The sequence below is a fragment of the Rana temporaria genome, chromosome 7 (genome assembly GCF_905171775.1).
Source record: "Rana temporaria chromosome 7, aRanTem1.1, whole genome shotgun sequence".
NCBI lineage: Eukaryota > Metazoa > Chordata > Amphibia > Anura > Ranidae > Rana > Rana temporaria.
The window spans coordinates 599,973-627,539 of NC_053495.1; the positions used below are offsets into that span (position 1 = coordinate 599,973).

At 51.8% G+C, this 27,567-nt stretch overlaps 1 protein-coding gene across 1 annotated transcript in view; it reads right to left on the reverse strand.

Annotated features, from left to right (window-relative positions):
- The window catches only part of GRM7 (glutamate metabotropic receptor 7), a 353,299-nt gene that overhangs the window by 157,317 nt on the left and 168,415 nt on the right, over positions 1–27,567 (reverse strand). The window contains exons 3-4 of the mRNA XM_040358638.1: positions 14,819–14,957; positions 8,257–8,411 (exon numbers count right to left, since the gene is read on the reverse strand). Of these exons, the coding sequence (XP_040214572.1) occupies positions 8,257–8,411; positions 14,819–14,957 (294 nt within the window). The remainder of the gene's footprint in view (positions 1–8,256; positions 8,412–14,818; positions 14,958–27,567) is intronic.

Genomic DNA, 27,567 nt, shown 5'->3' on the forward strand with positions numbered 1-27,567 from the left:
ACTCCGGCCCTCCTACGATCCTCCTCCAGACTCTGCACTTTCTGCTTCCCTGCTCTGCCCCAAGCTTCTTCCTGGCAGCAGCACATGGTAAGGAGGGGTGAACTGTGATGTAAGGGGTGGCAGGAGACGCCCGATTTCTGATTGTGGGGGGGCTCTTATAGATACAACCAGCCCTTTGAGGGCACCCATAATTCTGATGTGACCCGCCATGGAATGGAGTTTGATACCCGCCGGGCGAGATCGAGGAGAGACTTCCTGTGTGCCTGGCTGTCATTGCACCTATCTGGGAAAAGAACCCGAGGGGCAAACTCAGTGCTACATATCTGTCTGGAAGGGATCCGGTGATGAAGTGTGGAAGGGATCCGGTGATGAAGTGGAGTGTGGAAGGGATCTGGTGATGAAGTGGAGTGTGGAAGGGATCCGGTGATGAAGTGGAGTGTGGAAGGGATCTGGTGATGAAGTGGAGTGTGGAAGGGATCCGGTGATGAAGTGTGGAAGGGATCTGGTGATGAAGTGTGGAAGTGATCTGGTGATGAAGTGGAGTGTGGAAGGGATCCGGTGATGAAGTGGAGTGTGGAAGTGATCCGGTGATGAAGTGGAGTGTGGAAGGGTTAGATCCTCTGTCGGGGTGTTTTTTTGGTCCATATCCTCCTATCCTGATCCCCTATTTTGTTGTTCTGGTGTCACAGGGAGAGGAAGTGAAGGAATTCTGTCCAATGGGGTAGCAGACAGTAACTATTAGCTGGAGTCAGGTAGGGCGGCTCACTTTTGAGGCGGCGTAGCGTATCGTATTTACGCTACGCTGCCGTAAGTCAGAGAGGCAAGGGCTGTATTCTACGCCGAACTCCACGGAAGCACCACCTAGCGGCCAGCCTAAATATTGCAGCCTAATTCAGAATACGCTTAAATTTGCGACGGCGTAGATTCAGAGTTATTACTGATACGCCGGCGTAACTCTTTATGAATCTGGCCCCATGTATTCTTCTTCTTCCTCCCGGAAAGGATCTGTGGGGGGGATGGGCTTTTTTTCCTGCAATGTCTCTATTTTGGGCAGTCAGAAGAAATCGGCGGCCATAGATCTGACTTTAAAAGTAGCGCAATCCTTTCTATCTGGATACAGATAATTACATATTGAAAACAGGCTGCGGGGGTCAATGAGGGTTTTTTTTCCCAATACTCCCGGCCACTTATCTTCCCCCTCTTCTCATTACACAGACGTCTCAGGAAGCGGTGACCCCGACCTTTCCGGTGACATTTTAAGCTGTAGAGATAAATTTGTATCATTAATATTCTTATTAACCTCGCTCACCTGGAGCCGGTGCCGCCGCAGCGCCGGGCTCAGATCTTGTTATTTTATCCTCTCTCCAAGAATCCCGCCCCCCTCCCCCTTCTCAGCCCCCCTCCCCCTCCTCAGCCCCCCTCCCCCTCCTCAGCCCCCCTCCCCCTCCTCAGCCCCCCTCCCCCTCCTCAGCCCCCCACCTGCCGCCACTCAAATTAGTTCCCTCTTTAGCAATTTAAATGATGGAATTTTTTCTTGTCTCGGCTCGTCCCCGGCAGATGCTCGGTGTTAGATGATGAAACGGCGACATTGAGTGCGTCTGTCGTGATTCTAATCCATTCCCGTGTAGAACAACGCAGACGACACAGCCGGCTAATGAGAGTGCGGGGAGCGCTTCCCACACTGACATACCTGTCCCGAGGAGCGCCGAGCTGACGCCAGAGGAGGGGTCACCTCCCAACGCAGAGATTCCGAAGACTGGGAGCCACAAATACCGGCCACTGAGTTCCACCAACCAACTGGGTGGGAAGAATTCACACTGGGGCGGGAGGTGCGCTGACGGTATAGTGGCGCTATTCTTAGTGGTGCTATATCGTCGGAATTGCGGCGGTATTCGGCCGCTAGCGGTGCAGTTTGACCCCCACTAGCGCCTGAAAAAAGGTTAATACCACCCGCAATGCGTCTCTGCAGAAGTATTACCGCGGTGTCCCATTGTTTTCAATGGGAAGGAGCGGTAAACACATCTCTCCTTCACCGCTCCAAAGATGCGGCTAGCAGGACTTTTGGAGCGGTCCTGCTAGCGCACCGCCTCAGTGTGAAAGCACTTGGGCTTTCACACTAAGACTGCAGGCCAGGAATTTTTCAAGCTATTTTTAGCGCAAAACCGCCTGAAAAACTCCTCAGTGTAAAAAGGAGCCTTACAGATAAAGATCGATGGTGTCAGTGGGGACCTGCTCATCGCTCGAGGTACCCCTAGCAACCTCTAGAGCTTCTAGGGCCGTGACCCCTGGATACAATTTCCCAATTTGTGGGGACCCCTAACAGTAACATTTTCGTAGCGGGGGTTGTCAGCACCCAAGGCAAGAAAAGTAATTTGCGCCCCAAACCCACGGAAATTTAGCGCTCCCAGAGTCCCCTCCACTTGTACCCTTATTAAAACCTCATATGGTAGATTTTAGGATGTTCCCCTCTTTCTCTTTGTTCTCCTTTCTTTCCCTTTTATCTCTCTATCCTCATTTCTTGTTTTTTCTTCCCGACTACTACTAGATACACCATGACCTGGATCCATGAGACCAACTACTACTAGATACACCATGACCTGGATCCATGAGACCGACTACTACTAGATCTACCATGACCTGGATCCATGGGACCGACTACTACTAGATACACCATGACCTGGATCCATGAGACCAACTACTACTAGATACACCATGACCTGGATCCATGAGACCGACTACTAGATACACCATGACCTGGATCCATGAGACCGACTACTACTAGATCTACCATGACCTGGATCCATGGGACCGACTACTACTAGATACACCATGACCTGGATCCATGAGACCAACTACTACTAGATCCACCATGACCTGGATCCATGAGACCGACTACTACTAGATCCACCATGACCTGGATCCATGAGACCGACTACTACTAGATCTACCATGACCTGGATCCATGGGACCGACTACTACTAGATACACCATGACCTGGATCCATGAGACCAACTACTACTAGATACACCATGACCTGGATCCATGAGACCGACTACTACTAGATCTACCATGACCTGGATCCATGAGACCACCTACTACTAGATCTACCATGACCTGGATCCATGAGACCACCTACTACTAGATCTACCATGACCTGGATCCATGAGACCACCTACTACTAGATCTACCATGACCTGGATTCATGAGACCGACTACTACTAGATCTACCATGACCTGGATCCACGAGACCGACTACTACTAGATAAACCATGACCTGGATCCATGGGACCGACTACTACTAGATACACCATGACCTGGATCCATGGGACCAACTACTACTAGATCCACCATGACCTGGATCCATGAGACCACCTACTACTAGATACACCGTGACCTGGATCCATGAGACCGACTACTACTAGATCTACCATGACCTGGATCCATGAGACCGACTACTACTAGATACACCATGACCTGGATCCATGAGACCGACTACTACTAGATACACCATGACCTGGATCCATGGGACCGACTACTACTAGATACACCATGACCTGGATCCATGGGACCGACTACTACTAGATACACCATGACCTGGATCCATGAGACCACCTACTACTAGATACACCATGACCTGGATCCATGACACCGACTACTACTAGATCTACCATGACCTGGATCCATGAGACCACCTACTACTAGATCCACCATGACCTGGATCCATGAGACCGACTACTACTAGATCCACCATGACCTGGATCCATGGGACCGACTACTACTAGATCTACCATGACCTGAATCCATGAGACCAACTACTACTAGATCCACCATGACCTGGATCCATGAGACCAACTACTACTAGATCTACCATGACCTGGATCCACGAGACCAACTACTACTAGATACACCATGACCTGGATCCATGAGACCAACTACTACTAGATACACCATGACCTGGATCCACGAGACCAACTACTACTAGATACACCATGACCTGGATCCATGAGACCGACTACTACTAGATACACCATGACCTGGATCCATGAGACCAACTACTACTAGATCTACCATGACCTGGATCCATGAGACTGACTACTACTAGATACACCATGACCTGGATCCATGAGACCGACTACTACTAGATCTACCATGACCTGGATCCATGAGACCAACTACTACTAGATCTACCATGACCTGGATCCATGAGACCAACTACTACTAGATACACCATGACCTGGATCCATGGGACCGACTACTAGATCTACCATGACCTGGATTCATGAGACCGACTACTACTAGATCTACCATGACCTGGATCCATGGGACCAACTACTACTAGATACACCATGACCTGGATCCATGAGACCGACTACTACTAGATCTACCATGACCTGGATCCATGGCACCAACTACTACTAGATACACCATTAACCTGGATCCTTGAGACCGACTACTACTAGATACACCATTAACCTGGATCCATGAGACCGACTACTACTAGATCTACCATGACCTGGATCCATGAGACCAACTACTAGATACACCATGACCTGGATCCACGAGACCAACTACTACTAGATCCACCATGACCTGGATCCACGAGACCACCTACTACTAGATCTACCATGACCTGGATCCATGAGACCACCTACTACTAGATACACCATGACCTGGATCCATGAGACCGACTACTACTAGATACACCGTGACCTGGATCCATGAGACCAACTACTACTAGATCTACCATGACCTGGATCCATGAGATCACCTACTACTAGATCTACCATGACCTGGATCCACGAGACCAACTACTACTAGATCCACCATGACCTGGATCCACGAGACCACCTACTACTAGATCTACCATGACCTGGATCCATGAGACCACCTACTACTAGATACACCATGACCTGGATCCATGAGACCAACTACTACTAGATACACCGTGACCTGGATCCATGAGACTGACTACTACTAGATCTACCATGACCTGGATCCATGAGACCGACTACTACTAGATACACCGTGACCTGGATCCATGAGACTGACTACTACTAGATCTTTCTCGGTGACGATTGATAAAGACGACCTTTTCTCCTCCGTGTTCCTCTCTGGATTCTGGTGGGAAGGAGATATTTGAGAGATGAGACATCTACAGAGGAGCAGAAGATTTTTTCTCCCCTCTGTGAACCGGGAATATATTAATGAACATCCTTGAGTCAGGTGACAGAAATCTTTCCTTTCAGGCGGCGCTCGCTTAGCAGGACCCGGACCTCCCCCTTTGGACTCTGATATTTCTGTCGCTCGCTCCCCGCCGCCGAGAAACACCCAGAGATGGAATTCATTATGAAGAGCGGGGGAGGGAGGTTAATGCTCCGCACTTCATCTGAGTTATTTAAATGAGAGGAAATTTATTTGTCAGTCCAACGGTTTCAGGTCAGGGTTCTTCCCAGACGACGGTGGGGGTGCGCTTAGGTGGGGGTGCGCTTAGGTGGGGGTGTGCTTAGATGGGGGTGCGCTTAGATGGGGGTGTGCCTAGATGGGGGTGCGCTTAGGTGGGGGTGCGCTTAGATGGGGGTGCGCTTAGGTGGGGGTGCGCTTAGATGGGGGTGCGCTTAGATGGGGGTGTGCTTAGATGGGGGTGTGCCTAGATGGGGGTGCGCTTAGGTGGGCGTGTGCTTAGGTGGGGGTGCGCTTAGATGGGGGTGTGCCTAGATGGGGGTGCGCTTAGGTGGGCGTGTGCTTAGGTGGGGGTGTGCTTAGATGGCGGTGCGCTTAGATGGGGGTGCGCTTAGATGGGGTGCGCTTAGATGGCGGTGCGCTTAGATGGCGGTGCGCTTAGATGGAGGTGCGCCTAGAAGGGGGCGTGCCTAGATGGCGGAGTGTTTTACAGCAGCCGGAGGATTCAGATATATCGCCCTCTCCGAGTCGCATGCCTAATGAAGTGAACTTTGCTCGGAAGTGGAGCGCGTCGCCATAGAAACGGAAGAGGAACATTGAAGTTTTCATTTGACAGAAGCGTTTGACTTGCTCTCCTGTAATCACGGCTCGATGTTCCTTCATTATTGGGGAACTGTCTGTCCCCATCCAGGCTGACGCTGGAGATGTCATGAACACTTTCAGCCGAATTCAATAAATTCTCCGGCGGCTCCCAGTGCCGGAATCGGGGGTGACGAGGAAGAGAACCCGTCACACACTTTGTATTAGTGAAAGTTCTGCGGGGGAGTGGACATCACAAGGGGTCATCTTTGTAAAACCCCTCCCACTTTATCAATGACTGCTGGATATCCACGCCCACCCTCCCCAAGGAGAGAACCCTGATTGGCTACTGAAGAATTCTGAATGGACGACAGATGAGAGTTGAGAAGATTTCTAGGCCGGATCTCTATCTAGAATTTTCTGTATGGAAAGATTCAGGGGCGGACTGAAAACTCATGGGGCCCCCGGGCGATAGAAGACTATGGGGCCCCCGGGCAATAGAAGACTATGGGGCCCCCGGGCAATAGAAGACTATGGGGCCCCCGGGCAATAGAAGACTATGGGGCCCCCGGGCAATAGAAGACTATGGGGCCCCCGGGCAATAGAAGACTATGGGGCCCCCGGGCAATAGAAGACTATGGGGCCCCCGGGCAATAGAAGACTATGGGGCCCCCGGGCAATAGAAGATCATGGGGCCCCCGGGCAATAGAAGATCATGGGGCCCCCGGGCAATAGAAGATCATGGGGCCCCCGGGCAATAGAAGATCATGGGGCCCCCGGGCAATAGAAGATCATGGGGCCCCCGGGCAATAGAAGATCATGGGGCCCCCGGGCAATAGAAGATCATGGGGCCCCCGGGCAATAGAAGATCATGGGGCGCCCGGGCTTACAGATGGCAACCACACCAGGAGGCAGTGCAGAGGCGGGGCAGCTAAAATCTCAGGCTTTTTATATCAGAAGCATGTCGGTTTCGGACATTTCAGGGACAGATTTTTACATACTGAGCCTGGCAACCCTGATGGGGCCCCCTAGTGGCATGGGGCCCTCAGGCAGTGCCCTAGTGCCTCAATGGTCAGTCCGCCCCTGGAAAGATTGGATCTTACGGACCTTAGGCTTTATTCCCCGAACCTCCATCTTCCCAACAGAAATAAGACTACATTGCCTCTTATCAGTCCTTACATGTGGCGTCTGCATTCACTTTCCTTCGTTAGCCTTTTCCTGGTGACCCCGCCCTAAGGTGACGACGCTCACTCACTGAACTGCAACTTCCCTGCACAGCTCAACCCTGAGCAAGATGACTGGACGGTGTGGACATCAGTGGGGTGGGATATCGGCATTAGAGGCAAGCATGCCGGCAGTTGGCCAAAGCATACACCAGGAACCCAACACCTGCAACCTTTGCCATCATGTGGGGGGCACCAAAATGTAGGCACCCCAAACTGACATCATCGTTCCATAGGTCATGTGATGACATCACTGTTCCATAGGTCATGTGATGACATCACTGTTCCATAGGTCATGTGATGACATCACATTTCTATAGGGTAAAGGAGATGATGTCACAGTTCCATAGCTCGAGGTGATGACATCATAGTTCCATAGGGTAAAGGAGATGACGTCATAGTTCCATAGCTCAAGGTGATGACGTCATAGTTCCATAGGGTAAAGGAGATGACGTCATAGTTCCATAGCTCAAGGTGATGACGTCATAGTTCCATACCCCAATGTAATGACATCATAGTTCCATAGGGTAAAGGAGATGACGTCACAGTTCCATAGCTCGAGGTGATGACATCATAGTTCCATAGCTCGAGGTGATGACATCATAGTTCCATAGGTCAAAGTGACAAACAAAATGCCAACAGAAGGAGAGCGCAGGGGGAGCAAAGGCATAACCTCATCAGAGTTCTGCTGCTCCCTCACTGTCCAATCACAAGCCAGGGCTGGGGAGGTGACCGTAGATACAAGTCAGGCCAGTGCCGGGACTGTGCGGCGCATGCGCTGCTCTCAAAGTACAGATTAGGAAGAATTTCTGGTATGTAAATAAAAGATTTATACATTTTCTTCTCCCAAAGACCCGACCTGCTGGAAAATGTTTGTTTATGGTAATCTGGGGCCGGAGCCAGTGATCCATACTGCCCCAACGTTCATGTGAAAAGCCTATAAGAGGAGTCACAAGACACCCGTCCTCTTTATAAGAACATTGTTATATAAAAGCAATAATAATCTGATCAGGAAATGACGTCATCGTGTCGCGGTGCGGGAAACGTGACTTACCTTCGATGGTGGCTCTCTTGGGCAGGATGGTGATGGCACCTTCCGCTACATCCTCCAGGTGGCTGATTGGGCCGAGTTTGGTCCCCCAGCTGTCCGATCCAACCCAGATGAAGTGCCCCACTTTGTCGGCTCTCTTCACTGCAGCCAAAACCTGTCTGGGGGAGATGAAGAAGGCATGTAACAGCCCCACACAAAGCGGACAATTCACTACCGGCACATTCCTGGGGGGCATGGGGGGCACTGCCTACTGACACATGGGGGGCACTGCCTACTGACACATACATGGGGGCACTGCCTACTGACACATACATGGGGGCACTGCCTACTGACACATACATGGGGGCACTGCCTACTGACACATACATGGGGGGCACTGCCTACTGACACATACATGGGGGGCACTGCCTACTGACACATACATGGGGGGCACTGCCTACTGACACATACATGGGGGCACTGCCTACTGACACATACATGGGGGCACTGCCTACTGACACATACATGGGGGCACTGCCTACTGACACATACATGGGGGGGGGTCACTGCCTACTGACACATACATGGGGGGGGGTCACTGCCTACTGACACATACATGGGGGGCACTGCCTACTGACACATACATGGGGGGCACTGCCTACTGACACATACATGGGGGCACTGCCTACTGACACATACATGGGGGGCACTGCCTACTGACACATACATGGGGGGGGCACTGCCTACTGACACATACATGGGGGGGGGGCACTGCCTACTGACACATACATCGGGGGCACTGCCTACTGACACATACATGGGGGGCACTGCCTACTGACACATGCATGGGGGGCACTGCCTACTGACACATACATGGGGGACACTGCCTACTGACACATACATGGGGGGGGGCACTGCCTACTGACACATACATGGGGGGCACTGCCTACTGACACATACATGGGGGGCACTGCCTACTGACACATACATGGGGGACACTGCCTACTGACACATACATGGGGGGGGGCACTGCCTACTGACACATGCATGGGGGGCACTGCCTACTGACACATACATGGGGGGCACTGCCTACTGACACATACATGGGGGGGGGCACTGCCTACTGACACATACATGGGGGGTCACTGCCTACTGACACATGCATGGGGGTCACTTCCTACTGACACATACATGGGGGGGCACTGCCTACTGACACATACATGGGGGGGTCACTGCCTACTGACACATGGGGGGCACTGCCTACTGACACATACATGGGGGGCACTGCCTACTGACACATACATGGGGGGGGCACTGCCTACTGACACATACATGGGGGCACTGCCTACTGACACATACGGGGGGCACTGCCTACTGACACATACATGGGGGCACTGCCTACTGACACATACATGGGGGGCACTGCCTACTGACACATACATGGGGGGCACTGCCTACTGACACATACATGGGGGGGGGCACTGCCTACTGACACATACATGGGGGCACTGCCTACTGACACATACATGGGGGGCACTGCCTACTGACACATACATGGGGGGCACTGCCTACTGACACATGGGGGGCACTGCCTACTGACACATACATGGGGGGGGCACTGCCTACTGACACATACATGGGGGGGTCACTGCCTACTGACACATACATGGGGGGGGTCACTGCCTACTGACACATACATGAGGGGTCACTGCCTACTGACACATACATGGGGGGTCACTGCCTACTGACACATACATGGGGGGGCACTGCCTACTGACACATACATGGGGGGTCACTGCCTACTGACACATACATGGGGGGGGGCTCTGCCTACTGACACATACATGGGAGTCACTGCCTACTGACACATACATGGGGGCACTGCCTACTGACACATACGGGGGGCACTGCCTACTGACACATACATGGGGGCACTGCCTACTGACACATACATGGGGGGCACTGCCTACTGACACATACATGGGGGGCACTGCCTACTGACACATACATGGGGGGGGCACTGCCTACTGACACATACATGGGGGCACTGCCTACTGACACATACATGGGGGGCACTGCCTACTGACACATACATGGGGGGGGCACTGCCTACTGACACATACATGGGGGGCACTGCCTACTGACACATACATGGGGGGCACTGCCTACTGACACATGGGGGGCACTGCCTACTGACACATACATGGGGGGGTCACTGCCTACTGACACATACATGGGGGGGGTCACTGCCTACTGACACATACATGGGGGGTCACTGCCTACTGACACATACATGGGGGCACTGCCTACTGACACATACATGGGGGGCACTGCCTACTGACACATACATGGGGGGGGCACTGCCTACTGACACATACATGGGGGGCACTGCCTACTGACACATACATGGGGGGGGGCACTGCCTACTGACACATACATGGGGGGGGCACTGCCTACTGACACATACATGGGGGTCACTGCCTACTGACACATACATGGGAGTCACTGCCTACTGACACATGCATGGGGGTCACTGCCTACTGACACATACATGGGAGTCACTGCCTACTGACACATGCATGGGGGTCACTGCCTACTGACACATACATGGGGGCACTGCCTACTGACACATACATGGGGGGGGCTCTGCCTACTGACACATACATGGGGGCTCTGCCTACTGACACATACATGGGGGTCACTGCCTACTGACACATACATGGGGGTCACTGCCTACTGACACATACATGGGAGTCACTGCCTACTGACACATGCATGGGGGTCACTGCCTACTGACACATACATGGGGGCACTGCCTACTGACACATACATGGGGGGGGCTCTGCCTACTGACACATACATGGGAGTCACTGCCTACTGACACATACATGGGGGGGGGGCTCTGCCTACTGACACATACATGGGGGTCACTGCCTACTGACACATACATGGGGGTCACTGCCTACTGACACATACATGGGGGGGGGGCTCTGCCTACTGACACATACATGGGGGCACTGCCTACTGACACATACATGGGGGGGGGCTCTGCCTACTGACACATACATGGGGGCACTGCCTACTGACACATACATGGGGGTCACTGCCTACTGACACATACATGGGGGTCACTGCCTACTGACACATACATGGGGGACATAGAACACCTTTGGGATGAATTAGACTGCGAGTCAGGCCTTCTCATCCAACATGAGGCTCTGAGGAAGAAGGTATCACTTCGAAACATGTCAGGCACACTCCTAAACCTTGTGGACGGCCTTCCCATAGACACACCCCTAAACCTTGTGGACGGCCTTCCCATAGACACACCCCTAAACCTTGTGGACGGCCTTCCCATAGACACACCCCTAAACCTTGTGGACGGCCTTCCCATAGACACACCCCTAAACCTTGTGGACGGCCTTCCTATAGACACACCCCTAAACCTTGTGGACGGCCTTCCCATAGACACACCCCTAAACCTTGTGGACGGCCTTCCCATAGACACACCCCTAAACCTTGTGGACGGCCTTCCCATAGACACGCCCCTAAACCTTGTGGACCGCCTTCCCATAGACACACCTCTAAACCTTGTGGACCGCCTTCCCATAGACACACCCCTAAACCTTGTGGACGGCCTTCCCATAGACACACCCCTAAACCTTGTGGACGGCCTTCCCATAGACACACCCCTAAACCTTGTGGACGGCCTTCCCATAGACACGCCCCTAAACCTTGTGGACCGCCTTCCCATAGACACACCTCTAAACCTTGTGGACCGCCTTCCCATAGACACACCCCTAAACCTTGTGGACGGCCTTCCCATAGACACACCCCTAAACCTTGTGGACCGCCTTCCCATAGACACACCCCTAAACCTTGTGGACGGCCTTCCCATAGACACACCCCTAAACCTTGTGGACCGCCTTCCCATAGACACACCCCTAAACCTTGTGGACGGCCTTCCTAGAAGAGGTGAAGGTGTTATAGCTGCAAAGGGCGGAGCCAACTCAATACTGAACCCTCCGGACTAAGACTGGGGGGTCATTAAAGGTCGTGTGTGTGTAACGGGAGGCGTCCCAATACTTTTGGAAATATAGTGTGTGTGAGATGGGGAGTGTCAGCTCCTGAGGGCGGGGACTGATGCACAGCATTGGGGTGACAGAGAGGCGTGTCTGTGGCGCAGATCTGGGGAAGATCTCAGGAAGTGACAATGGTTGGCGGATCGGTAAGATTGCGGTGTGGAGGGTGTCACCGGTGTCATCCATACAAGTCCCTCTCTTTGTAGGAGACATTAGAAGGAGGCGAGACGTCACTCCGCAGCGCTGAGCTCCAGGAGATGAAAGACATTGAAGAGCCTCGGAACAAAGGAGCTGCTAATTGCACCTGTCCGCCGATCACTAACGACCGCCGCCTCCCGACACCGACCACGGCAAAGGAAATCCCAAGAGTTCACATTTCTGTCATTTATTTTACTCAGAGGAATTCGGAAGGGACTTTCACGTGTTTGCTGTTCCATATTTCATGTCTGTACTGTGAGATCTATCTGACATATTGAGAAGAGAATCTCCGATTCCTGAATATTTGTAAAAAATGTCGCCATCTGTCCGGGGAATTCATTCCGGGAAATCTCCCAAATGAAGATAATTCCCCGGGATAGGCAAACGCCACACCAATTCCCCCCGCCGCCAAAATTCCCACCGACTCCTCCCACCGCCTCAGAAATTCCCACCGACTCCTCCCACCTCCTCAAATTCCCACCGCCGCCAAAATTCCCACCGCCTCCTCCCACCGCCTCCAAAATTCCCACCGACTCCTCCCACCGCCTCCGAAATTCCCACCGACTCCTCCCACCTCCTCAAATTCCCACCGACTCCAAAATTCCCACCTCCTCCAAAATTCCCACCGCCTCCTCCCACCGCCTCCGAAATTCCCACCGACTCCTCCCATCGCCTCCAGAATTCCCACCGCCTCCAAAATTCCCACCGACTCCTCCCACCTCCTCAAATTCCCACCGACTCCAAAATTCCCACCGACTTCAAAATTCCCACCGACTCCAAAATTCCCACGACTCCTCCCACCGCCGCCAAAATTCCCACCGACTCCTCCCATCGCCTCCAGAATTCCCACCGCCTCCAAAATTCCGTGGAAGATCTTCCCGGAACATTAGAGGCTGTCATGGGGGACAAGTCCAGGGCCGGGACAGGGGGACAGGAGGGACGGCTGCCCCGGGCACAATGGTTTATAGCAAGGATGGGGGCGCCCTGACCCTAAGGGGGGGGGGTGCAGTTTGGCATCTTTGCCCCGGGCACAATGGTTTATAGCAAGGATGGGGGCGCCCTGACCCTAAGGGGGGGGGGGGGTGCAGTTTGGCATCTTTGCCCCGGCACTGGACAAGTCTATAGGAATGGCCCTGGGATGACCAACAAGCTCACACTGGTGAGTTGGCCCGGTGTCCACCAACCTTTGGCTCTATAGTAAAGCCGGTGCCCCTCCAGTGACGGTGAAACTACAAATCCCATAAGGCACTTCAAGAGTCTGACAGCCACTAGCATGACTCCCAGAGGCAGGGGCATGATGGGGGTTGTAGTTTCACCAAGGCATCCTGCTCTGCAGCAGAGTTTCTGGACCCCCGACCATCAAACTTATTTCAGCTTGTTGGACATTCTATTGGAAAACCATGAATATGGATTTGTCCCCCTCCCCCCATGGCCATTAAACATTTCAGCCCCGGAAGATTTGGCTGCCCACGTCACTGATGGCCGCTCTCGATCACGAAGAACGATCCTCAGTGACGTGTCACCAGGCAGAATAGGGGAATGTCTTGTTTACAAATTCCCCGATTATTTTGCCCTTGCCGATCGCACATCGAGTTCCCGGGACCCGCGGCCGCACTCGTGAGACGTGCAGTGGGCGTGCACGCCCCCGGCGGAGTGCGAGCCCCCGCTGGGCGGCAGATTCAAAGGGACGTACCTGTACGCCAATCTGCCTGCCTGTGCCATTCTGTTGACGTAAATAGTCGTGCGGCGATCGGCAAAACATTATATATAAAATCACAAAGTAACGCTTTACATATCATCACCATCACTTAAATGCAATTCTGGCACCCAACGCGTTTCGGAGTGGAGGCGTCGCCTTCGTCAGGGGTATATATTGTATTCTAGAATAGAGAAGATTGAATACATAACACTGCTGGACATGAATCTCTATGGAATGTTGTGAACATTGATAGACACCAGTACAGTGTTTTGTATTCACTCTTCTCAATGCTCTATTCTAGAATACAATCTATCCCCCTGAAGAAGTACTCCGAAACGCGTTGGGTGCCAGAGTTGCAGACTGTATCACATGTAAGTGATGATGATATGTAAAGTGTTCTTTTGTGATTTTATATATAATGTTTAATAAATATTTTGAAACTCTAAATACATCTCCTAATATGTTGCGCCTTTAAAGTCCGACACGCGAGGGTTTTTATTTTCTGGGTGTGACTCTCCTGAAGGCACAAAATTGCCGGCTCACATTTTTCACAATCAATAAATCAGGGGGGGGAGGGGCAGTGATGTTGCCACTATTTGTCCATTACCTGATGTCATTGTCATCCACGGCAAAGACCACCACCGCCCGGGCCTGGGGCGTCTCCAGCAGCTGCCGCACCAGCTTGTCGTAGTCGCCGGCTTTGCGGTCGTTGGGGATTCTCAGAGACTGGGCGATGCAGAGTCCTCCTGTAGGGGGGAGCAAGAGAGAGGAGAGCTGGTCAGGCCAATCACACTCAGCCATTTCCTTATATACATATTTACCCCCCACATGCCGCTCCTTTACCATCTACACAAAGAATGGCCTAAAATACTTCAAGAGGACCTGTCATCACATATAACTGCCAAACTCCAAACACTGGTGAGGCTGCATTGATGGGCACTGGTGAGGCTACATTGATGGGCACTGGTGAGGCTGCATTGATGGGCACTGGTGAGGCTGCATTTGATGGGCCGTAAAGCCGGATCCCCGGCACTCGCCGCATATTTTTTATGAACTCGCATTAAACTCTCGAGGGGACCGCAGAGAATTTAATGCGATTTCATTAAAATTTACTCCTTCATGAAGAGCGTTTCTGATTCCTTCACTTCGTTTTAGGAGAAAAGTCGTTTTCCGAGGATCATGGGAGCCAAAATCCGGCGTCTTCCATCATAATACGCGCCAAAACAATCTTCATACCCGCGAAGGGCCGATCACTTGGAGGTTAGAAGACCCAAAACTTCTATCAAATTTACCAATTTTTGTGGCCACTGAAGGTACAAAACGTACACCCTACGAAACACGGCGCAAGTCACATGACCTCCTTCATAGATGAGGACCACATCACATGACCTCCTTCATAGATGAGGGCCACATCACATGACCTCTGTCATAGACGAGGACCACATCACATGACCTCCATCATAGACGAGGACCACATCACATGACCTCCTTTATAGACGAGGACCACATCACATGACCTCCTTTATAGACGAGGACCACATCACATGACCTCCTTTATAGACGAGGACCACATCACATGACCTCCTTTATAGACGAGGACCACATCACATGACCTCCTTTATAGACGAGGACCACATCACATGGCCTCCTTTATAGACGAGGACTGTAACGGAATGACCCGCGACACCCAGAGACTTTTGGAGGATGGGGGGTACTCCTGTGCCAGCGTCCCTAATAATTCTTGGGTCATCCTGTGCCCCTTTTGAGAATAGGGTGACTGAGAAATATTAATTATAAATGACATGAGATGGGACATTACTGATAATTCATGTATTGCAGGAGATCTGGACATATTACAGGTGATTTCATTCTGACCCCCAACCGGTCAATAAGAGAGTCTCCGTCAATGCTAACACTGTTTGTGCGAAGTCTATTGATGATAGAGGTGTGTTGTGAGTTAGCAGTCTAAAGGTCAGATGTCTCCTTTCAGGGGTAGGGAATTAGCATGTCATTTATGTTTAGTAAAGGAATGTGTATTATGCAGGTGAATCACTTATTGGCGGAGACGGGACGTCTGGGGATGACTAATGATTAGCTCAACTGGATGTCATTGTCTAAGAGAAGGTGTATTGAAGCCCCCCATTGTGTGATGTGTGGGTGGAGAGTTTGTTGTCCCTGTGATTAACTGTAACATGCCTGTACTGAAAGCTAAGATACCATTAAAAACGTTCATACATTTTGAAACCAGAGAACAGAGCTGTGCGTGTCTCGTTCATTCTGGGAAATGGGATGGATCGTGTCTGCTAGATTGTGGAGTGTTAGATAAGCTGTTGTGGCTGATGGAATGGGAATATCGTAAACGGTGGTGACCGTTACAGTGGTGGCACAGCAGTGAGATGATTCCACAGCCTTAAGGACGGCTACAAGAGGACACAGGACAATGGAGACACAGTATGAACGTCTGAAGCTCTCTTCCCTCATGGACTTACTGGAGAGTCGGGGCAGACCGGCCAGCAACCGTAAGAAAAGGGACATTATCGCACAACTTGTGGAAATGGATAGAGCTGAAAGGCCCAGCATAACAGACAGGACACCCGAGGAAGAAAGTTTTGATCGGGCTGTTAAACGAGGACTGGCACAGTATGGTCCTAACCCTCCACCGGAGATCATAGACCTGGTTATAGCGGCTGTGGATGCCACTTGGCTACAGCAAAGAGGTGCTGCAGCAGCAGAAGTCACAGCAGCACCAACTGAAGAGAGGAGAGGTACAGATACCAGTCTCCATGGAAGAGGAATTCAGAAGGAGGTTACAAGAGATGCGGATACAGCACAGAGGACCAGTATCAGAGGAGGCCCTGCTGGGATGGTCGGATGTGATTCGTTGACAACTCTGGAAGGAAGCGCTAGCTCTTGAGCAGCAACACCAGGGAAAGGTCCTCCCCTCCATCCATGTAAGGTACGGGCCACAGTATGACGCACGAAAGCCGTTATTGGGGGAACAACCGAAGCAGGAGTGGACAGCCGAGTTAAGCAGGCTGATCCGGGCAGAGATGCGATTGGACGAGAGCTACAGAGCCCTCCAGTGGTATGTAGCCCAAGAGTGCCCGTGGTCAGCGGATGACAGCCCCACGGAAGGCTTCGACTATGATGGCCTGGGACTATTGTATTGGAGGATGTCCAGTGATCCTGACTTCGGGGATGACCGGGAGTGGCGCTTGAAGGACATAATGGAGGACAGAGAACAAAAATTGAATGTCTCGGAAGGGCACTGGTTTCAGGAAGATTTGGAGTTTCTGGCCATTCAGGAATGGGAGTTGGAGATCGCCTACAGACATCTGCTAGACTCGGCTCAGCAGCAGAGTGGGGCTCCCGTTGCCTGGGACTATGAGCACATTTTAGATGACAACTGTGAAATCCTAGCTGATGAATCGGCAGTGGAAAATATGGAGATTGCCATCCCTAAAGCCGAAGCGGATTATGTGGAGTTTCAGGGAGCCAGGGCATTTGGCCCCTCTCTCCAGCAACAAGCTGAGGTAGTAAAGCTTTTACTCCCAGCTGAATCACTGGCAGCAGGGCAGGGTGCTACTGGCCGCTGCACACAACTACAGCTTGAGCTGATATCGGGGGATGGGACTGTGGTCTCCCCTCCCAGCAACCCAGCAGAAGATCTGGCAACAGAAAAGAGTGCCACAGGCCTCTGCTCCCAACTAACAGAAGAGGGAGTTCCTGGGGTAGTGGATGGGACTTCGGTCTTCACTCACACAACCCCAAAAAAATGGTGCGGCACTGAGACAGGAGGATGTCGGCTTTGCTTTGCAAGCACCGGGGGATCTTCTACCACCAGTGGATGGGACTTCAGTCTCCACTGGTATACCCCAGGGATGGGGGCCAGTTGGCCCAGATCCCCAACAGCATGATGGGCTGAGCCCAGTCACCCTGTCTTCTCTCCAGCGGCTGAAAGGACTCCAGGGAGAAGGGCCAGTCCAGGCCTCTCCCCAGCGGCAGGCAGGTTCTCTGAGAGAGACAGAGGTTGGAGGGGTGAGTAATGCTCTGTTTGGAGAAATTTATTTGGGGTACGGTATGGATACCGGCATTGGAGGAATGGAACTACTGACTAACTTTGGAGTCAACCCGTTTGGGGTTCCCTCCTGTGTCAGTCTCCCACCGAAAGGGGAGAGATGTAACAGAATAGCCTGTGACACCCAGAGACTTTTGAAGGATGGGGGGTACTCCTGTGCCAGCGTCACTAATGACTCTTGGGTCTAGGGCCATCCTGTGCCCCTTTTGGGCATAGGGTGACTGAGAAATATTAATTATAAATGACATGAGATGGGACATTACTGATAATTCATGTATTGCAGGAGATCTGGGAATATTACAGGTGATTTCATTCTGACCCCAACCGGTCAATAAGAGAGTGTCTCCTTCAATGTGGGGACACATGCTTTTGAGGTGTTAATTGGGTCTGCTCCAAGACCTTTCATTATGTATACTTATAACACTGTTTGTGTGAAGATGCTATTGATGATAGATATGTGTTGTGAGTTAACAGTCTAAAGATCAGGTGTCTCCTTTCAGGGGTAGGGAATTAGCATGCCAATTATGTTTAGTAAATGAATGTGTATTATGCAGGTGAATCACTTATTGGCGGAGACGGGACGTCTGGGGGATGACTAAGGATTAGCTCAACTGGATTTCATTGTCTAAGAGAAGGTGTATTGAAGCCCCCCATTGTGTGATGTGTGGGTGGAGAGTTATTTGTCCCTGTGATTAACTTTAACATGCTTGTACTGTATATAAGAAAGCTAAGATACCATTAAAAGCGTTCATACATTTTGAAACCAGAGAACAGAGCTGTGCGTGTCTCGTTCATTCTGGGAAATGGGATAGATCGTGTCTGCTAGATTGTGGAGTGTCAGATAAGCTGTCGTGGTTGATGGAATGGGAATATCGTAAACGGTGGTGACCGTTACAAGGACCACATCACATGACCTCCTTCATAGACGAGGACCACATCACATGACCTCCTTCATAGACGAGGACCACATCACATGACCTCCTAATAGACGAGGGCCACATCACATGACCTCCTTCATAGACGAGGGCCACATCACATGACCTCCTTCATAGACGAGGACCTCCTTCATCGACGAGGACCACATCACATGACCTCCTTCATAGATGAGGGCCACATAACATGACCTCCTTCATAGATGAGGACCACATCACATGACCTCCGTCATAGATGAGGGCCACATCACATGACCTCCATCATAGATGAGGACCACATCACATGACCTCCTTCATAGACGAGGGCCACATCACATGACCTCCTTCATAGACGAGGACCACATCACATGACCTCCTTCATAGATGAGGACCACATCACATGACCTCCTTCATAGACGAGGACCACATCACATGACCTCCATCATAGATGAGGGCCACATCACATGACCTCGATCATAGATGAGGGCCACATCACATGACCTCCATCATAGATGAGGACCACATCACATGACCTCCATCATAGATGAGGACCACATCACATGACCTCCTTCATAGATGAGGGCCACATCACAATAGCGATATTCAGGATCACCAAACAGGTCCTCCAGCCTCCTCTCACGGGCCCCACGCCGCTCGTTTCATTCCCAATCTAATCATTGGCTGCTACATTAATTCACTTGCTGGATCTGCTCAGTTGCTTCCCCCGTCCGGCCTAATTGGATTATTAATTAAGTGAAATGGAGACAAATTATTTTTTCCCAGATTTTGGCAGAAGAGGAATTCTGTGTTTTTTTTCTGTGGGGTTGGATTGTATCGGGGGAGGGGCGGAGGATTCCGTCTGGTTAATGAGAAGAATTTGTGTCCATTGAACTGATCGGCTTCATGTTTTCCGTTCAAAGTCCCTTCGTTTTATTCCTCTTTCATTATAAGACGATCATTCTCCATCAACTCATTTATCAAAAGTTGGTGAGCCGATCGTGAATCCCGTCCTGACCGCTCACAGACCCCGCCCTGACCGTCCGCAGACCCCGTCCTGATCGCCCACAGACCCCGTCCTGACCGTCTGCAGACCCCGCCCTGACCGCCCGCAGATCCCATCCTGACCGCCCACAGACCCCGTCCTGACCGCCCACAGACCCCGCCCTGACCGCCCACAGACCCCGCCCTGACCGTCCGCAGACCCCGTCCTGACCGCCCACAGACCCCGTCCTGACCGTCCGCAGACCCCGTCCTGACCGCCCACAGACCCCGTCCTGACCGCCCACAGACCCCGCCCTGACCGCCCACAGACCCCGCCCTGACCGTCCGCAGACCCCGTCCTGACCGCCCACAGACCCCGTCCTGACCGTCCGCAGACCCCGTCCTGACCGCCCACAGACCCCATCCTGACCGTCCACAGACCCCGTCCTGACCGTCTGCAGACCCCGCCCTGACCGCCCGCAGATCCCATCCTGACCGCCCACAGACCCCGTCCTGACCGCCCACAGACCCCGCCCTGACCGCTCACAGACCCCGCCCTGACCGTCCGCAGACCCCGTCCTGACCGCCCACAGACCCCGTCCTGACCGCCCGCAGACCCCGCCCTGACCGCCCACAGACCCCGCCCTGACCGTCCGCAGACCCCGTCCTGACCGCCCACAGACCCCGTCCTGACCGTCCGCAGACCCCGTCCTGACCGCCCACAGACCCCATCCTGACTGTCCGCAGATCCCGTCCTGACCGCCCACAGACCCCGTCCTGACCGTCCGCAGACCCCGTCCTGACCGCCCACAGACCCCATCCTGACTGTCCGCAGATCCCGTCCTGACCGCCCACAGACCCCGTCCTGACCGTCCGCAGACCCCGTCCTGACCGCCCACAGACCCCGTCCTGACCGTCCGCAGACCCCGTCCTGACTGCCTGCAGATCCCATCCTGACCGCTCACAGACCCCGTCCTGACCGCACACAGACCCCGTCCTGACTGCCCACAGACCCCGTCCTGACCGCCCACAGATCCCATCCTGACCGCCCACAGATCCCGCCCTGACCGTCTGCAGATCCCGCCCTAACCGTCTGCAGATCCCGCCCTAACCACCTGTCTGCAGCAGACTGATGACTGATGGTGTTGATGTGGATTGGTGAAGTGGTGACAGGTCCTCTTTAGTGTGTGTTGCCCTTTAATTCCTCAGGCAGGGATGGCGGCGTGTCTTATATAACACCAGCTCTGCGTTGTGGGCGGAGCTCCCAGCGTCTCCCTCGTGTTTCCTCGGCTGCACTCCGTCCTCCAACGTCTATTTTTATATCTGAGAAGATTTTTTCCAAGCTGCTGATGCAGATTTCTTCCTCATTCCCCCGACAATGGGAATAGGGGGGGCACTGACAATGGGGAATAGGGGGGGGGCACTGACAATGGGGAATAGTGGGGGCACTGACAATGGGGAATAGGGGGGGGCACTGACAATGGGGAATAGTGGGGGCACTGACAATGGGAAATACGGGGGCTCACTGACAATGGGGAATAGGGGGGGCTCACTGACAATGGGGAATAGGGGGGGTCACTGACAATGGGAATAGGGGGGGGTCACTGACAATGGGGAATAGGGGGGGGTCACTGACAATGGGGAATAGGGGGGGTCACTGACAATGGGGAATAGGGGGGGGGTACTGACAATGGGGAATAGGGGGGCACTGACAATGGGGAATAGGGGGGACACTGACAATGGGGAATAGGGGGGCTCACTGACAATGGGGAATAGGGGGGCTCACTGACAATGGGGAATAGGGGGGGGCACTGACAATGGGGAATAGGGGAGCTCACTGACAATGGGGAATAGGGGGGCTCACTGACAATGGGAAATAGGGGGGCTCACTGACAATGGGAAATAGGGGGGGCTCACTGACAATGGGGAATGGGGGGGCTCACTGACAATGGGGAATAGGGGGGCTCACTGACAATGGGAAATAGGGGGGCTCACTGACAATGGGAAATAGGGGGGTCACTGACAATGGGAATAGGGGGGTTCACTGACAATGGGGAATAGGGGGGGCTCCCCGACAGTGGGGCAAAGGGGGGGCTCACTGACAATGGGGAATAGGGGGGCTCACTGACAATGGGGAATAGGGGGGGCTCCCCGACAGTGGGGCAAAGGGGGGGCTCACTGACAATGGGGAATAGGGGGGCTCACTGACAATGGGGAATAGAGGGGGCTCACTGACAATGGGGAATAGAGGGGGCTCACTGACAATGGGAAATAGGGGGGCTCACTGACAATGGGGAATAGGGGGGGCTCCCTGACAGCAGGGTAAAGGGGGGGCTCACTGACAGCTGGGCAAAGGGAGGGCTCAGTCATGTCTTTATGGAGTTGGCTTTGTACACGGGGGGGGGGGGGCATAAAAGGGTCTTCACCAAACTGTTACCACAAAGCTGGAAGATCACAATTGTCTCCAATGTCTTTGTATGATGGAGGATTACCGGGACCCCTCACTGGAGACCCCTGAACCCCATCATGTAGAGGGGTTCACATACTTTTTCCCATATAGTGGTAGATGTAATGGTCGGGTCTCCATTCATACAATATATAAATATACATATCATGCGGCTTAGTAGTAAACACTTCTTTGCAGCACTGGGCTCCTTGGTTCCAATCCCAGCAAGGACGATGCCTGCATGGAGTTTGCATGTTCTCCCTGTGCCGGTCTCCTCCGGATTCTCCCGCTTCCTCCCACACCCGGAAGACACCCCCTGGGGGGGGGGGTTTATATTGGCTCCTGTCTAGAATCTATGTGAGACGGGGCCATAGAGCGTAAGCTCCTAGGGGCAGGGACTGATGTCCCTGTGCAGTAAGCGCTGTGTACATTGTTGGCGCTGTACCCGGGGTATATATTTGCGGAGTCAGGAGATACGGCGACACGACGATTAGCTTGTAGAAAATGTTAATTCTTCTCTCCTGGCAGCGAGGAGCCATTGACCTCAATGGAAGAAGAACATGGAGTTTGCGGCCTTTGTTGATAAGTGCGATTAGCTGGCAGGGGAAGCTCAGCTGTTTAATAAGAAGGAGCGAGCGGAGATGGGGGAGGGGGAGTGCGTCTGCTGTGCGCGGCTGTCAGCGCGGTGACAGATCAGGAGCAGGTCGGTAAAAATAGGCCGGCGTGATTTCCCACCTTCTCACCGCTCCGAGAGGAGGAGACAAATTTAATTTTATTCCAGCTAAGGAGGTTTAAATTAGATCAGGTGTCATAATCTCATCCCACGTTCAGCAGACGCTTCCTGAGAGTCCCGTGATTCAGCAATGTATGATTCCAGCGTGACAGGGGAGGGGGGCTCTCCAATCAGCCCACCAGGACATGGACAGGACCACTTCAAAATATGGATTTCATCATCTTCTGTGTCTGAACATTCATATAGGGGCCATTTATTTTATCAGATGCTGGAGAGTCCAATAATCCCAGTTCCTTGTGTCTCTTGGTGATCCCGTGGTTGGGTATCTTCGTGTCTCTTGGTGATCCCGTGGTTGGGTATCTTCGTGTCTCTTGGTGCTCCCGTGGTTGGGTATCTTCGTGTCTCTTGGTGCCCGCGTGGGTGGGTATCTTCGTGTCTCTTGGTGCCCCCGTGGTTGGGTATCTTCGTGTCTCTTGGTGCCCCCATGGTTGGGTATCTTCGTGTCTCTTGGTGCCCCCGTGGTTGGGTATCTTCGTGTCTCTTGGTGCCCCCGTGGTTGGGTATCTTCCTGTCTCTTGGTGCTCCCGTGGTTGGGTATCTTCGTGTCTCTTGGTGCTCCCGTGGTTGGGTATCTTCGTGTCTCTTGGTGCACAGATGTGTTTGTCACGTGACTTTGTTGATCAACAGTGTTAGTGTCAAAGTTAGGGTTAGCATTGAGGATAGAGTTAGGGTATTTTTTGGGGGTTAATGTTTGGCTTAGCTTTACTGTTAGAGTTAGAGTTGGGACAGTTAGGGTTAGAGTTAGTATTAGCCTTAGGGTTAGAGTCAGAGTTAGGGTCAGGGTTAGGGTTAGCCTTAGGGTTAGAGTTAGTATTAGCCTTAGGGTTAGAGTTAGAGTCAGAGTTGGGGTCAGGGTTAGGGTTAGAGTCAGAGTTAGGGTTAGCCTTAGGGTTAGAGTTAGTATTAGCCTTAGGGTTAGAGTCAGAGTTAGGGTTAGGGTTAGAGTCAGAGTTAGGGTTAGAGTCAGAGTTAGGGTCAGGGTTAGGGTTAGCCTTAGGGTTAGAGTCAGAGTTAGGGTTAGCCTTAGGTTGGGTTCACACTAAAGATCGCAGTGGCTCACAGCAGGAGTCTGGTGCATCTCCATTCACCGTTTCAGGTCCAATTTCATCCCGAATTTGCGGGGAGACCCTCATCCAATTCACATAGGTGTGAACCCAGCCTAAGGGTTGTTGTTAGTATTAGCCTTATGCCGCGTACACACGATCATTTTTGCAGCATGAAAAAAATCATTAGAACGACGTTGCCCACACACGGTCGTTTTTAAAAAATGCCCTAGCAAAGCGCGGTGACGTACAACACGTACGGCGGCACTATAAAGGGGAAGTTGCATGCGGAGGGCGCCACCCTTGGGGCTGCTTTAGCTGATTCTGTGTTAGTAAAAGACGGTTCGCGCTTTTCTGTCTGTTACAGCGCGATGAATGTGCGATCTCCATTACGAACGCTAGTTTTACCAGAACAAGCGCTCCCGTCTTAGAACTTGCTTCTGAGCATGCGCGGGTTTTTAACGTCGTTTTATCCCACACACGATCATTTTTTACAACCCGAGAAAACGACATTGTTTAAAACGTCGTTAAAAAATGCAGCATGTTCGAATTTTTTTTTTTGTCGCTTTTCAGAACCTGAAAAATGATGTGAAGCCCACACACCATCGTTTTAAATGACATTTTTTAAAAACGTTGTTTTTTTTCATGCTGAAAAATGATCGTGTGTACGCGGCATAAGGGTTAGGCCCCGTACACACGATCAGTCCAAACTGATGTAAACGGACTGAAGTTCAGTTTCATCGGTCCAAACCGACCGTGTGTGGGCCCCATCGGTCTGTTCTCCTTCGGTCCAGAAATGTAGAACTTGCTTTAAAATTGAACTGATGGATTGGTAACCGATCGGTCAAAGCTGATGGTTAGAACGCAAAAGCATCGGTTCCAAACCCGGGCATGCTCAGAATCAAGTCGACGCGTGCTTGGAAGCATTGAACTTCATTTTTCTCAGCACGTCGTTGTGTTTTACGTCACCGCGTTGGGCTCGATCGGTTTTTGAACTGATGGTGTGTAGGCACATCAGACCATCAGTGAGCTTCATCGGTGAACCGATGAAAGTGAACTTCAGTCAGTTTTCATCAGTTTGGACTGATCGTGTGTACAGGGCCTTAGGGTTAGGGTTAGAGTCAGAGTTAGGGTTAGAGTTGGAGTTAGCATTGGGGTTCTTCTGAGTTTCTTACATCCTGTCCCCAGCTATAAGGAGGACTAGGGTCATTTTTTATCTCAAGGACCTTTAGTTAGTTTAGTTAGAGCTTTTTAGTTTGGAGCTCCTTAGGAGTCATTTCACCCCAAAATTCCACCAACACAACCTTATTCCCGTCTTTCACAGGAACTCCAATGCATTTTTATACAGTGAAATGTAATCAAAATAGAAAGACTTGCCTCAGCAAAACCTTTACATTTCCCTCCTCTCTGCTGGAAAGTATAGGAGGGAGAGGTCAGCACCGGGGTCACTGAGAGTTGTACAAATCCTAGACTCCAATGGATGAGACCCCGTACACACGTCCGAGAAACTCGACGGGCAAAACACATCGTTTTGCTCGTCGAGTTCCTTGTGAAGCCGCCGAGGATCTCGGCGAACCAAGTTTCCCCATTGACTAACGAGGAAATAGAGAACATGTTCTCTATTTGGCTCGACGAGTTCCTCGTCGGTTTCCTTGGCCAAAAGTGTACACACGACCGGTTTCCTCGGCAGAATACGGCTCCCATCGAGTTTCTGGCTGAATTCTGCCGAGAAACTCGGTCGTGTGTACGGGGCCTCATATGTGCCTATTGGGTGATCTCTCCTTTAACACGGATTCCTGCAAACGAAGGCTCGGCTGAGGCGATTGTTGAGGATATGTAATATAACCACCCAGGTGTATTCTTAGGTAATGCAAAAGAACACTTCAGTGATCCGTCAGATCCGAGATATTTAAGAAATAGGGAAATCATTGTTTTATACATTCTCTTCTCTTCTCTTCTTTCTCTTCTCTTACATCTATGTGTTTAGTGAATGAAGAGAGAGGAGGAAAGAGGTCCTCCCATCCCTTCTTATCTGGGTGAAGGACAAGGGCAATTAGAAAGGGTAATAAACACAAATTGTTCCCAGCAAGCAGAGTTGTCCTCATCTAAAGCTGAAGATGTTCATTTGAACCATAAACCTCGATTTACATTTGCAGTGAATTCTGTGAGCTTCCATAATTGTGGCCGGACAACCTTCTGCTACAATAAACCTGCATGTCATCAGGAGTCCGACCCGAATCCAAACTGTTCACTGAATGGGAGAACTAAATGGCCAGATGTGGGAAGTTTGCACCCCACCCTCCCCCCTCTCCCCTATCTGAACCTCCAGCTGCCATGGCCAAAAGTCCTTCATTCATTTTCGTATTACTGGGGCCACTAAAAGAAGCTTCTGGCCACCCACTGGTTTGTTTTACATGGCGGGCATCTTGGGGGATGTCATTGACTAAGTTCTGTCCTCCTCATATTTGTAGGCGGAGTAATCAGGAATCAGTTGCAGGGGAAGTCGGTAGTGAATCGTCCCGCCCTAATCATAAAATGTGAAGTGTGTTTTGTCACCAATTGGTGATTGGGGTCCTTGACGTGGGTTAAAGTACATGAGTTATTTGATCAGATGGTGGGGGACCCGTCCCAGGTATGGAGTCCTCCTGGTTTGTCTGGTTCCGATTATTAAGGTTGTAGGGGGTCTGTGGTCAGTTAGTAGTCCTCGAGGCGGAGTCCTGTGTTGCGGCTGGGGACAGAATCTAACCCAGAGGTACCACAGATTCCAAAAAGGTTGATGACGTCAAAGATCTGCAATCTTTTGTTCAACTAGAGATGGAGCAATACAAGAAGTTTATGTTAAATATGTTTTGTGTTAACAGAAGGCCAAACGGCCATTTAAATCCAATGTGGTGTCGGTGTCCTTACTGGGGGGTGAGTAGGATGTGGGGTAAGTACATGCTTGTGTTGGGGTGGTAAGTTATCTGAACTACTCTAGTCATGAATGTGTTGGGTGAACGTCCAGTGAATGAAATTCTCCTCCATTCACTCATCAATAGTTTCCAGAGACATGGAGAGAAAAGATTATTCAACTGGCCGATTGTCACTCTACAGTATATGGTGGG